This window comes from Oncorhynchus nerka, linkage group LG14 (assembly GCF_034236695.1).
Source record: "Oncorhynchus nerka isolate Pitt River linkage group LG14, Oner_Uvic_2.0, whole genome shotgun sequence".
In the NCBI taxonomy this organism is placed as follows: Eukaryota; Metazoa; Chordata; class Actinopteri; order Salmoniformes; family Salmonidae; genus Oncorhynchus; species Oncorhynchus nerka.
In genome coordinates, this window is record NC_088409.1 from 38,156,603 (window position 1) to 38,168,961 (window position 12,359).

General features: G+C 45.6%; 1 protein-coding gene across 8 annotated transcripts in view; it reads right to left on the bottom strand.

Moving 5' to 3' along the window:
- LOC115140985 (DENN domain-containing protein 4B-like) overlaps positions 1-12,359 on the bottom strand; it is a 51,241-nt gene continuing 38,882 nt past the window's right edge. For 5 of the 8 annotated variants that reach the window (XM_029679533.2, XM_029679531.2, XM_029679532.2 and 2 more), the window contains exons 19-27: positions 8,742-8,979; positions 8,343-8,625; positions 7,903-8,183; positions 6,986-7,148; positions 6,647-6,886; positions 6,439-6,538; positions 6,188-6,353; positions 3,336-3,394; positions 1-3,228 (exon numbers count right to left, since the gene is read on the bottom strand). In XM_029679533.2, coding sequence (XP_029535393.1) covers positions 3,083-3,228; positions 3,336-3,394; positions 6,188-6,353; positions 6,439-6,538; positions 6,647-6,886; positions 6,986-7,148; positions 7,903-8,183; positions 8,343-8,625; positions 8,742-8,979 — 1,676 coding nt within the window. In that variant the 3' untranslated portion in view covers positions 1-3,082. Of the gene's footprint in view, positions 3,229-3,335; positions 3,395-4,762; positions 5,042-6,187; positions 6,354-6,438; positions 6,539-6,646; positions 6,887-6,985; positions 7,149-7,902; positions 8,184-8,342; positions 8,626-8,741; positions 8,980-12,359 lie in introns of those variants that run through there. The other 3 variants (XM_065000047.1, XM_065000048.1, XM_065000049.1) reach the window with 2 other exon arrangements.

The following is a 12,359-nucleotide window of genomic DNA, read 5'->3' on the forward strand; positions in this document are numbered from 1 at the left end:
TTTGGGGAATCTGTGTATTTTCTTCTATAAAACAAGACATTTACAACTGAAGTCACATCCATATAAATTACAACAGCAAACACAATATATTTTAAATACAGATCTCCTTCATTTCTTTGCTCACTTGACCAATAAAAGAACAGACAATATAAATGTCCCTTATATTCACTTGCAGTCAGATGCATTGAAATAGCAGCCATAAATGTAATATTGCCTACGTTGGGGAACAAATCTACCTGCATTATTTTTTATCTAACTCTGGGCTGGGAAATCTTAAATTATACACCATTTTATCAAGCTACTAGCCATACAGTTCACTACTTTTGACCAGAGCCAAATAGGGTGTAATTTGAGACGCTAACAAGAACTCAGTCTTAGCTTTTAAACAGCATTCCGTCTTGGGTCTCCTTTACGTTATGACCACTGATCGGTCATTTGAATAAACAGGTTCACACCATGTTATTACTAAAGACATGTCAATTCCAAGACCAGGGTTGTCTTAGCCTGTTCAAGCCCAATTCCACTGCCAATGGCTAGAACTGGACTCTGTATGCCCTACTGCACTCTACTGGTTGAGAATGCTCAATGCTTTGCTCCAGTCTGTATATCCCTGTTGACTGGATGGCTGTGTGCAAACAATGTCTCTCTTGTACTTTAATGATATATGGGTACAATATCACACAATGATATCAGTGCTATCTGAAATATCTCACCCTAAGGTTAAGACTAAAATATGAGATATGAAAATTGTTCTCCATACAACTTCACATCCCTAGTTGTAATTAGGCAGAACACAAGGTATTCTCTCGTGACGCTGCTATATAACACTGCAAGAACAAAAACAAGGTATGATGGTAACAGAGGCATTTAACAGTGTGACATGAAATTGAAAGAAAATGAAAAATCCGTTGTGCAATTGATATGCTTTCATATACAAAGCTGAACAAATAAAGGGTTAAAATATGAGGGGAAGGCCTCACAGGTATTGTACATGGAAACAAGAAGCTAGTAGGTAAGTATGGGCTCCACGGTGAAGTACCTTCCTCTCTTTAAATCCTTCCACTCAAGTGGATCTTCTGAAGTTCTTTAATCTCTGCCAACAATCCGTATACATACTGCCTAAATGTGTGGTGAATAACTGTGTGGTAAATGAAAAATTGGTGATGTGTGACTAAAGATCCATCACAGTCATTCCTTGTGGACCATCCTCCCAGACAAATCACTCCTGTTTAACATGTGAAAAGAGGTGAGAGATGAGGTAAATAAGCATAAAACGTGAGAAAACACACGACATCGTACATACCATAATAAACCCCCCTTCCACACGTTTTTATTTTTTTCTTCTGTCAGACACTTTTCTGGTACAAATACCTCGATCACTGACCATCAGTTCTTGAACTGAGAACCCCCAATCACACGTCGAATTCACAAGAACAGTACAGGGAATTAAAAACACAATACATCTGATAAATCTTGTTTGCGATATGTATGTGTGTCCGTGTATGAAAAGTCCTTCCTGGTTGTGACTTGTGGAGTATCCTTGACTGTCAATGTCTGTTCCCAGTCACACCCTCCCTCCACTTCCTACCTAACATAATGTTGCAGGCATAGAGATGCCTGTGCAGAGTTCACACTTCCGAAAATACTGTATCCCTGAAAACTGGATGTTAGCATTTTCTGGCGATTCTACATAGGCTATTTCCTGCCTTACCTAAAGTTTGACCATAGCTCCATTCCACACCATGAGCTGGAAAACACACACACTAAGGAAACCATAGTGATAGCAATCAAACCATTACATTGCTGATCCACACTGCTACCATCTGCTCCCAAAACAGAGTTAACATCCTCTTCTCCTAAAATCAATAGGAAACAACATCCTTTCCCAGTCGACATCATCCTTTCCAAGAGTTGACATATTTTCCGGAGTTGACATCATCTTTTCCGGAGTTGACATAATCCTCTCCCAGGTTTGACATCATCCTTTCCCAGAGTTGACATCTTTTCCGGAGTTGACATCATCTTTTCCGGAGTTGACATCATCTTTTCCGGAGTTGACATCATCCTCTCCCAGGTTTGAAATCATCCTCTCCCAGAGTTGACATCTTTTCCGGAGTTGACATCATCCTCTCCCAGGTTTGACATCATCCTTTCCCAGTCAACATCCTTTTTTAGTTGACACTATTCTCTCCCAGAGTTGACATATTCCTCCCGAAGTCAATAATCAACAACCCCCTCTACCAGAGTAAACATCCTCATTTGGATTGGCTGAAGCAGTCTCATCCCAAAGTTAGACTTTACCACCAATGTCCGGTTGACAGAATTCTTTCCAGAGAGTGAAAAATAGCAAGAGAGGCATGAAATGCCTAAAAGTTTTGACTGACTGAGTGATTGGCATGTACCCTCGCAATGTAATGTATGTGTTACAGTTTGATGATAGACACTTCCCATCACATCAAGAATCACTAGACATCTCCCACTCTTATGAGACTTTCTGTCTGAAAGCAAAGCAATGCAAGTTATAGAACATGTTCACATTGAATGCATAGATTGCAGGTCGGTAATATTCCTTACAAATTGCATACATATGAAATGCATGGTTTATGACCTACAAACCAGTATGAGTTATATTGGTGAGGCAGAGACCATGTATATATGAGCAATGAGCAAAGTCCAAGGGGGCTGGGTTGTATGTACAGTACCAGGTCCAATAATCCCTGTAGCTAAACTATAGGCCGAGAGGGTTGTGTTTAGTTGTTGAGGAAGCGGTCCAAAGTCCAGTTGCACAATGAAAATGAATGAAGGTCAAATGTAGATATCTGGTTCACACAAACAAGGACAGTGAGGTACAGTTGCACAGTTGGGGGGCTTTTATAGTGTGGCCAGGCTGTGCTAGGGGCAGCACAGCAAATAAGTCCAAAGTGAAAGGTGAAGGCAGAATTTTCTGTCTGTTGTTTTCTATCTAGCTTTTCTCATCCACTCTTCTTGGCAGCTGGGTATCAGTGTTCCGAGGGAGCGGAGGCAGCAGCGATGGGGGTGGATCTGGATTGGAGTGGGTGGAGGCTGCAGGCTGGAGGTGGTATCAGCACTCGAGGGGCAGCAGGAAGCTCCGTCTGCAGTCCACAGCCTTGGGGCTAGGTGGCTGGGCTCGCTTCCTGCGGAGCTCCCCACGCCCCAAGGAGCCACTCAGCCGTTGGTACGCAGCCTTGTATTTCTTATCAAACGCAGCTAAAAGACAGAGAAAGTGCTGTAAGCAATAAGCCTGGTTGGTCTGAAACTATACTGAAGTTCTAGTACTCCAACTGTGTTTAAAGTGTCTTAAAAAGGCTGCTTACCAACGTGATCTCTACCCATGGCAGCCAGCGTGAGGAAGAGCATCTCTCTGTACAGACTCCTGGACACACAACACAAAGTACTATCGATCACAATTGTGCAATCACATAACCAAAACATTGCCTTGACAAAGTAGAGTATTCATACCCCTCGACTTATTCCACATTATGTTGTGTTACAGCCTGAAGTCAAAATGGATTAAATGGATTTTTTTCACCCATCTACACACAATACCCAATAATGACAAACTGAAACCATGTTTAGAAATGTTTGCCAATATTTTGAAAATTAAATACAGAATTCTCATTTTCATAAGTATTCATACCCCTGAGTCAATACTTTGTAGAAGCCTTTTTGGCAGCGATTACAGCTATGAGTCTTTCTAGGTAAATCTCAAAGTGCTTTCCACACCTGGATTGTGCAACATTTGCTAATTATTTTCAAAATTCTTCAAGATCTGTTAAGTTTGCTGATCATTGCTAGACAACCATTTTCAGGTCTTGCCATAGATTTTCAAGTAGATTTAAGTCAAAATTGTAACTCAAGAACATTCACTGTCTTCTTGGTAAACAACTCCAGTGTATATTTGGCCTTGTGTTTTAGGTTATTATCCTGCTGAAAGGTGAATTCCTCTCCCAGTGTCTGGTGAAAAGCAGACAACCAGGTTTTCCTCTGTGCTTAGCTCCATTCCGTTTCTTTTGTATCCTGAAAAACTCCCCAGTCCTTAATGATTACAATCATTCCCATATCACGATGCAGCCCCCACTATGCTTGAAAATAGGGAGAGTGGTACTCAGTAATGTGTTGTATTGGATTTGCCCCAAACATAACACTTTGTATTCAATACAAAAGTGAATTGCTTTGCCACATTTTTTGCAGTATTACTTTAATGCCCTGTTGCAAATAAGATGCATGTTTTGGAATATTTTTATTATGTACAAGCTTCCTTCTTTTCACTCTGTCAATTAGGTTAATATTGCACTGTAACTACAATGTTGTTGATCCATTCTCTGTTTTTTCCTATCACAGCCATTAAACTCAAACTGTTTTAAAGTCACCATTGGCCTCATGGGAAAATCCCTGAGTGGTTTCCTTTCTCTCTGACAACTGAGTTAGAGAGGACGCCTGTATCTTTGTAGTGACTGGGTTTACTGATACACCTTCCAAAGTGTAATTATTAACTTCATCAAGGATATTCAATGTCATATTTGAAATGTTTTACACATCGACCAATAGGTGCCCTTCTTTGCGAGGCTTTGCAAAACCTCCCTGGTCTTTGTTGTTTAATCTGTGTTTAAAATTCACTGCTCAACTGAGGGACCTTACAGTATGTGTGGGGTACAGAGATGAGGTACCAAAAATCCTGTTAAACACTATTCATTCAACATTTTTACTCATGAACTTATTAGCCTGTATAAACACAACATGCAACAATTTCAATGATTTTACTGAGTTTACAGTTCATATAAGGAAATCAGTCAATTGAAATAAATAAATTCGGCCCTAATCTATAGATAGGCCCACCCACTGGGGAGCCAGGCCCAGCCAATCAGAATGAGTTTTTCCCGACAAAAGGACTTTATTACAGACAGAAATACTCCTCAGAAGTCAGATGTGGAGGTCCTGGGCAGGAGTGGTTACATGTGGTCTGCGGTTGTGAGGCCGGTTGGACGTACTGCCAAATTCTCTAAAACGATGTTGGAGCCAGCTAATGGTAGAGAAATTAACATTCAATTCTCTGGCAACAGTGGACATTCCTGCAGTCAGCATACCAATTGCACCCTCTCTCAAAACTTGAGACATCTGTGGCATTGTGTTGTGTGACAACAGCACATTTTAGAGTGGCCTTTCATTGTCCTGGGCACAAGGTGCACCTGTGTAGTGATTATGCTGTTTAATCAGCTTCTTGATAGTCTATCCACATGACAGGTGTGGCATATCTTGTCAAATGAGAATTGCTCACTAACAGGGATATAAACAAATTTGTGCACAACATTTTAGAGAAATTTGCTTTTGTGCATATAGATCATTTCTGGGATGGTTTATTTCAGCTCATGAAACATGGGACAACACTTTACATGTTGTGTTTATATTTTTGTTCAGTATATTTATGCTTGCCATAACAAAGGGATTGAATACTTATTGACTGAAGACATTTCAGCTTTTCATTATTATTATTTCATTTTAAATTTGACCCTGTTTTCTCCCCAATTTCGTGGTATCCAATTGTTTTAGTAGCTACTATCTTGTCTCATCGCTACAACACCCGTACGGGCTCGGGAGAGACGAAGGTTGAAAGTCATGCGTCCTCCGATACACAACCCAACCAAGCCGCACTGCTTCTTAACACAGCGCGCATCCAACCCGGAAGCCAGCCGCACCAATGTGTCGGAGGAAACACCGTGCACCTGGCAACCTGGTTAGCACGCACTGCGCCCGGCCCGCCACAGGAGTCGCTGGTGCGCGATGAGACAAGGACATCCCTACCGGCCAACCCCTCCCTAACCCGGGCGACGCTAGGCCAATTGTGCGTCGCCCCACGGACCTCCCGGTCGCGGCCGGTTACGACAGAGCCTGGGCGCGAACCCAGAGTCTGATGGCACAGCCCTTAACCACTGCGCCACCCGGGAGGCCCAGCTTTTCATTTTTAATTAATTTGTAGAATTTTCGAAAAACTTTGACAATATGGGGAATTGTGTGTAGGGTGGTTACAAAAAAATTGAAATTTAATCCATTTAAAATTCTGAGTATAACAACAAAACGTGGAAAAAGTCAAGGGGTGTGAATAATTTCTGAAGCCACTATTACTCACACAAACAAAAATGTAATTTCAGAGGCCATTTCCTGCACTCACCTTTGTATCTTGGGCGTGCCTGGTTGCTTAGCAATGGTTTCCAGGAAGAGGGTGATTCCCTTGTGTATCTCGTTCATGCCGACCCAGCGCAGCACTTCCTCCAGGAAGGCCAGAGTGAAGGGGTGGTTGTGCCTCCGCCAGCTGTGGTTCCGCATGGGTACGCCACCTGAGAGAGAGAGACATGTAATTCATGAAAGGATCTTAACCTGTATCATCTGAGTATTTCCTTGTGAATAACGTGTGTATCTTACTGTGTATCCTCCACAGGATGTAGAGGGGGGGCCAGTGGTCTGTGTCAGGGGTCAGTGTGTCCCACAGCAGCCTCACCCTCACTGCTGAGTTCTCTGAAGTCTGACATACACAAAGACAGGAGCTCAACATTAGAATGAGGACATTATGTATTGTAACATACGAATAATTCATCACTAGGCCCCAAGAGAAGCCTGGGAGCAGAGTTACCTGTGCTAGTTGGTTGGCCAGCGGTGAGGAGCGAACCAGCTGCAGCAGGTTGCTGGGCAGGCCCAGGCGATGGAAGTACCACACTAGGTTCCAGAAGATGATGGAGTGGCTGTCCAGGAGCTGGCCCTGTGCCAGCACCGCCTCGCCCTCGTTCTCCAGCAGGCTCTCAAGCTCCTTGCGCAGCACCAATGGGCTCAGGTAGGCCACCGTCACCTGGGGAGACTCGCCCACCGATGAACCCTGGAGTCAATAACACATTAACTGTGGTTATAGCAAGACTGAATATTTCCCAGAAGCCAACAGATAAAGATGATAAATAAACCAGTGTTGGTAGAGTACCATGGTAGCGCTGCTGCTCTCAGAATAACTGCTGGTCTCAGAACTGGAGTCCTCACTCACACCGTTGTGACCCAGGATGACCTCCTGGCCACCAGGGGGCTTGGCTGCGCTCTCCACCTCCTCCTCCGTGTTCCAGTTGGTACGTTCCAGGCTATGGTGAGTGCTTTGTTAGTCAAAATGAAAGGATTGGGTGATAAAAAAGTCTAACGTTCATTCAGTTTAAGAATCACACAGTCCTCTCCATACATGACACAGTCCTCTCCATACATGACACAGTCCTCTCCATACATGACACAGTCCTCTCCATACATGACACAGTCCTCTCCATACATGACACAGTCCTCTCCATACATGACACAGTCCTCTCCATACATGACACAGTCCTCTCCATACATGACACAGTCCTCTCCATACATGACACAGTCCTCTCCATACATGACACAGTCCTCACCATACATGACACAGTCCTCACCATACATGACACAGTCCTCACCATACATGACACAGTCTCTCCATAAATTACACAGTCCTCTCCATACATTACACAGTCCTCTCCATACATTACACAGTCCTCTCCATACATTACACAGTCCTCTCCATACATTACACAGTCCTCTCCATACATGACACAGTCCTCACCATACATGACACAGTCATGTACAGTCCTCACCATACATGACACTGTCCTCACCATTTTGTATTTAGACAGTAAAACTGTAGCTTCACTTTCCAAATACATATGGTGAGGACTGTACATGGCCCTGAATAGACAGATTGAATAAGAATAGGAGTCAAAATGAAGGGATTTAGACTTCTACGGGCCCTGGTCAAAAGTAGGGCACTATATAGGGAATAGGGTGCCATTTGGGATACACACAAACGTTAGGGTGATGTTATGATGAGAGGAGTAGTCCTACCTGCTGACAGGTCCTAGGTCACAGATCTCAGCGTTGAGAAGGGGGACGAAGGTGGTCGAGCAGAAGGGACAGCTGGAGTTGAGGTTGGAGTCGTCAGACGTCCACCCGGCCATTATCTCCTCATCATAGACCAGGGAGTTACAGCTCCGACACAAGGAGCAGCTCGACATCAACACCTGTAGTCCCGCTCCTTCTTGGTTGGTGTCCCAGGACTTGCGGAGAGGAAAGGCCAAATTGGTGGTGTCAGGGAGGTCAACGTCACTCCCCACCGACAGAGAACTCTACAGAGGAAAAGGATGGTGGAACATTAAGCATGTTTTGACAGGTTTGATAACTCTCCCTACATCTACAAATGCATTTTACCACAGTAAACTAAATCAGATGGCCAATAGAGTGTAGTTACACTATAAGCTACAACCACCCACATGTTGTCCCCTCACCTCAGAGGTAGCATTGTAGAGCCTCTCCTTAGCCTTCAGTAGGCTCTCAGCCACCTGGGCTTTTCGGGACTGTCTCTGTTCCGACACCCGGCTCACAGGCCCGTTTTCTCCCCCCGAGCGCCGGGCGTCTACACTGGTGGCCCGCCGCCCTGAGACTCGATGGCGAGTAGGCGTGAGCAGCTGCTGCAGTTTCCCCGTCAGGCTGCCCCGACTCGGTGGTGACACATTGTTGTAGTTCTCGTCCACGGCCTTGCGGCTCACAGTGTCTCTAGGCCCAGGTGGCCTACATTGAGAACAGAGGAATGGGAGATATACTCTTATAGTATATCAAAGCGATATTCAACATGTAATCCAAAAACATACCAGAACATATCAGTCCCAGCTTCTCCACCCCCTCACCTGCCATCTCTCTCCCCAGGCTGGCAGCTGCAGTCAGGGTCAGAGTCGGCCATCTCGGCACAGTCTTTGTAGAAGGTGGACAGGCACACCTGGTCGCGGCGCACCACGACACCACTAGGGGGAAAGGGAGAAGGGGTGGAGGTGTCTCGTGGCCCCACGGGGGGTTTACGGGAGGCGGGACCGCTGCAGCCATTGGCACCTGGGTTCCGGAGCACCGCCTTCATTGAGAGCTTAGACTCTGTGGGGTGGAAATTGTTAGGAGGGTGGTTCCCAAACAGACACAGCTGTTTGATGAGAGTGTTATGTTACATTAAACCAAATCCAATGCGCCAAATACAACAAAATACAGTGAAATGCTTACTCGAAAGCCCTTAACCAACAATGTAGTTAAAGAAATAGAGTTAAGAAATTATTTACTAAATAAAGTAACAAATTATATGTAACAATAAAATAACAATAACGAGGCTATATATTGGGGGTACTGGTGCCAAGTCAATGTGCGGGGGTACATGTTAGTCGAGGTAATTTGTACATGTAGGTCCTGGTAAAGTGACTATGCGTAGATAATAAACAGCGAATAGACAGTAAAAACAAAGGGGGAGTGGGGGTGTCAATGGAAATAGTCCGAGTGGCCATTTGATTAATTGTTCAGCAGTCTTATAGCTTGGGGGTAGAAGCTGTTAAGGATGTTTTGGACCTAGACTTGGTGCTCTGGTACTGCTTGCCATGTGGTAGCAGAGAGAACAGTCTATGACTTGGGTAACTGGAGTCTTTGACCATTTTTTGGGCCTTCCTCTGACACTGTTTGCTTAGGGGGAAAAGGAGGTGTCATGCCCTCTTCGCGACTGTCTTGGTGTGTTTCGACCATGATAGTTTGTTGGTGGTGTGGACACCAAGGAACTTGAAACTCTAGACCTGCTCCACTACAGCCCCGTTGATGTCAACGGGGGAGTGTTATGTCCTCCTTTTCCTGTAGTCCACTATCAGCTCCTTTGTCTTGCTCACACACACACTGCCATGTCTCTCACCTTCTCCCTATAGGCTGTTTCATCGCTGTTGGTGATCAGGACCACCACTGTTGTGTCATCAGCAAACTTAATGATGGTGTTGGATTTGTGCTTGGCCATGCAGTTGTGGGTGAAAGGGGAGTACAGGAGGGGACTAAGCATGCACCCCTGAGTGGCCCCCGTGTTGAGGATCAGCGTGGCAGATGTGTTGTTGCCTACCCTTACCACCTGGGGGCGGCCTGTCAGGAAGTCCAGGATCCAGTTGCAGAGGAAGGTGTTTAGTCCCAGGGTCCTTAGCTTAGTCATGAGCTTTATGGGAACTATGGTGTTGAACGCTGAGCTGTAGTCAATGAACAGCATTCTCACATATGTGTTCCTTTTGTCCAGGTGGGAAATGGCAGTGTGGAGTGAAACTGAGATTGCATTGTCTGTGGAATGGATGGGTCAGTATGTATGCAAATTTGAGTGGGTCTAAGGTTTCCAGGATGATGGTGTTGATGGTAAGCCATGACCAGCCTTTCAAAGTACTTCATGGCTACCGACGTCAGTGCTACGGGGCGGAAGTCATTTAGGCAGGTTAACTTTGTGTTCTTGGGCACAGGGACTATGGTGGTCTGCTTGAAACATGTAGGTATTACAGACTTAGTCATGAAGAGGTTGAAAATGTCAATCAAGACACTTGCCAGTTGGTCCGTGCATGCTTTGAGTACACGTCCTGGTAATCCATATGGCCCAAAGGCCTTGTGAATGTTGACCCGTTTAAAGGTCTTGCTCACATTGGCTACGGAGAGTGTTATCACACAGTCGTCCGGAAAAGCTGGTGCTCTCATGCATGCTCCAGGGTTTTTTGCTTTGAAGCGAGCATGAAAGGCATTTAGCCCATTTGGTAGGCTCGCGTCACTGGGTAGCTCGCGGCTGGGTTTCCCTTTGTAGTTTGTAATAGTTTGCCAGCCCTGCCATATCCAACGAGCGTCAGAGCTGGTGTAGTAGGATTCAATCTTTGTCCTGTATTGTTGCTTTGCCTGTTTGATGGTTCGTCTGAGGGCATAGGGGGATTTCTTATAAGCATCCGGATTAGTGTCCTGCTCCTTGAAAAAGGCTGCAATTAACTCGGCGCAGATGTTGCCTGTAATCCATGGCTTCTGGCTGGGATATGTACATATGGTCACTGTGGGGATGACGTTGATGAAGCTGGTGACTGAGTTGGTGTACTCCTCAATGCCATTATACACTGCTCAAAAAAATAAAGGGAACACTAAAATAACACATCCTAGATCTGAATGAATGAAATATTCTTATTAAATACTTTTTTCTTTACATATTTGAATGTGCTGACAACAAAACCACACAAAAATTATCAATGGAAATCAAATTTATCAACCCATGGAGGTCTGGATTTGGAGTCACACTCAAAATTAAAGTGGAAAACCACACTACAGGCTGATCCAACTTTGATGTAATGTCCTTAAAACAAGTCAAAATGTGTCTCAGTAGTGTGTGTGGCCTCCACGTGCCTGTATGACCTCCCTACAATGCCTGGGCATGCTCCTGATGAGATGGCGGATGGTCTCCTGAGGGATCTCCTCCCAGACCTGGACTAAAGCATCCACCAACTCCTGGACAGTCTGTGGTGCAACGTGGCGTTGGTGGATGGAGCGAGACATGATTTCCCAGATGTGCTCATTTGGATTCAGGTCTGGAGAACGGGCGGGCCAGTCCATAGCATCAATGCCTTCCTCTTGCAGGAACTGCTGACACACTCCAGCCACATGAGGTCTAGCATTGTCTTGCATTAGGAGGAACCCAGGGCCAACCGCACCAGCATATGGTCTCACAAGGGGTCTGAGGATCTCATCTCGGTACCTAATGGTAGTCAGGCTACCTCTGGCGAGCACATGGAGGGCTGTGCGGCCCCCCAAAGAAATGCCACCCCACACCATGACTGACCCACCGCCAAACCGGTCATGCTGGAGGAGGCAGCAGAACGTTCTCCACGGCGTCTCCAGACTCTGTCATGTCTGTCACGTGCTCAGTGTGAACCTGCTTTCATCTGTGAAGAGCACAGGGCGCCAGTGGCAAATTTGCCAATCTTGGTGTTCTCTGGCAAATGCCAAACGTCCTGCACGGTGTTGGGCTGTAAGCACAACCCCCCCCCCTGTGGACGTAAGACCCTCATACCACCCTCATGGAGTCTGTTTCTGACCGTTTGAGCAGACACATGCACATTTGTGGCCTGCTGGAGGTCATTTTGCAGGGCTCTCTCAAAGGCGGAGGTAGCGGTCCTGCTGCTGGGTTGTTGCCCTCCTACGGCCTCCTCCACGTCTCCTGATGTACTGGCCTGTCTCCTGGTAGCGCCTCCATGCTCTGGACACTACGCTGACAGACACAGCAAACCTTCTTGCCACACCTCGCATTGATGTGCCATCCTGGATGAGCTGCACTACCTGAGCCACTTGTGTGGGTTGTAGACTCCGTCTCATGCTACCACTAGAGTGAAAGCACCGCCAGCATTCAAAAGTGACCAAAACATCAGCCAGGAAGCATAGGAACTGAGAAGTGGTCTGGTCACCACCTGCAGAACCACTCTTTTATTGGGGGTGTCTTGCTAAAT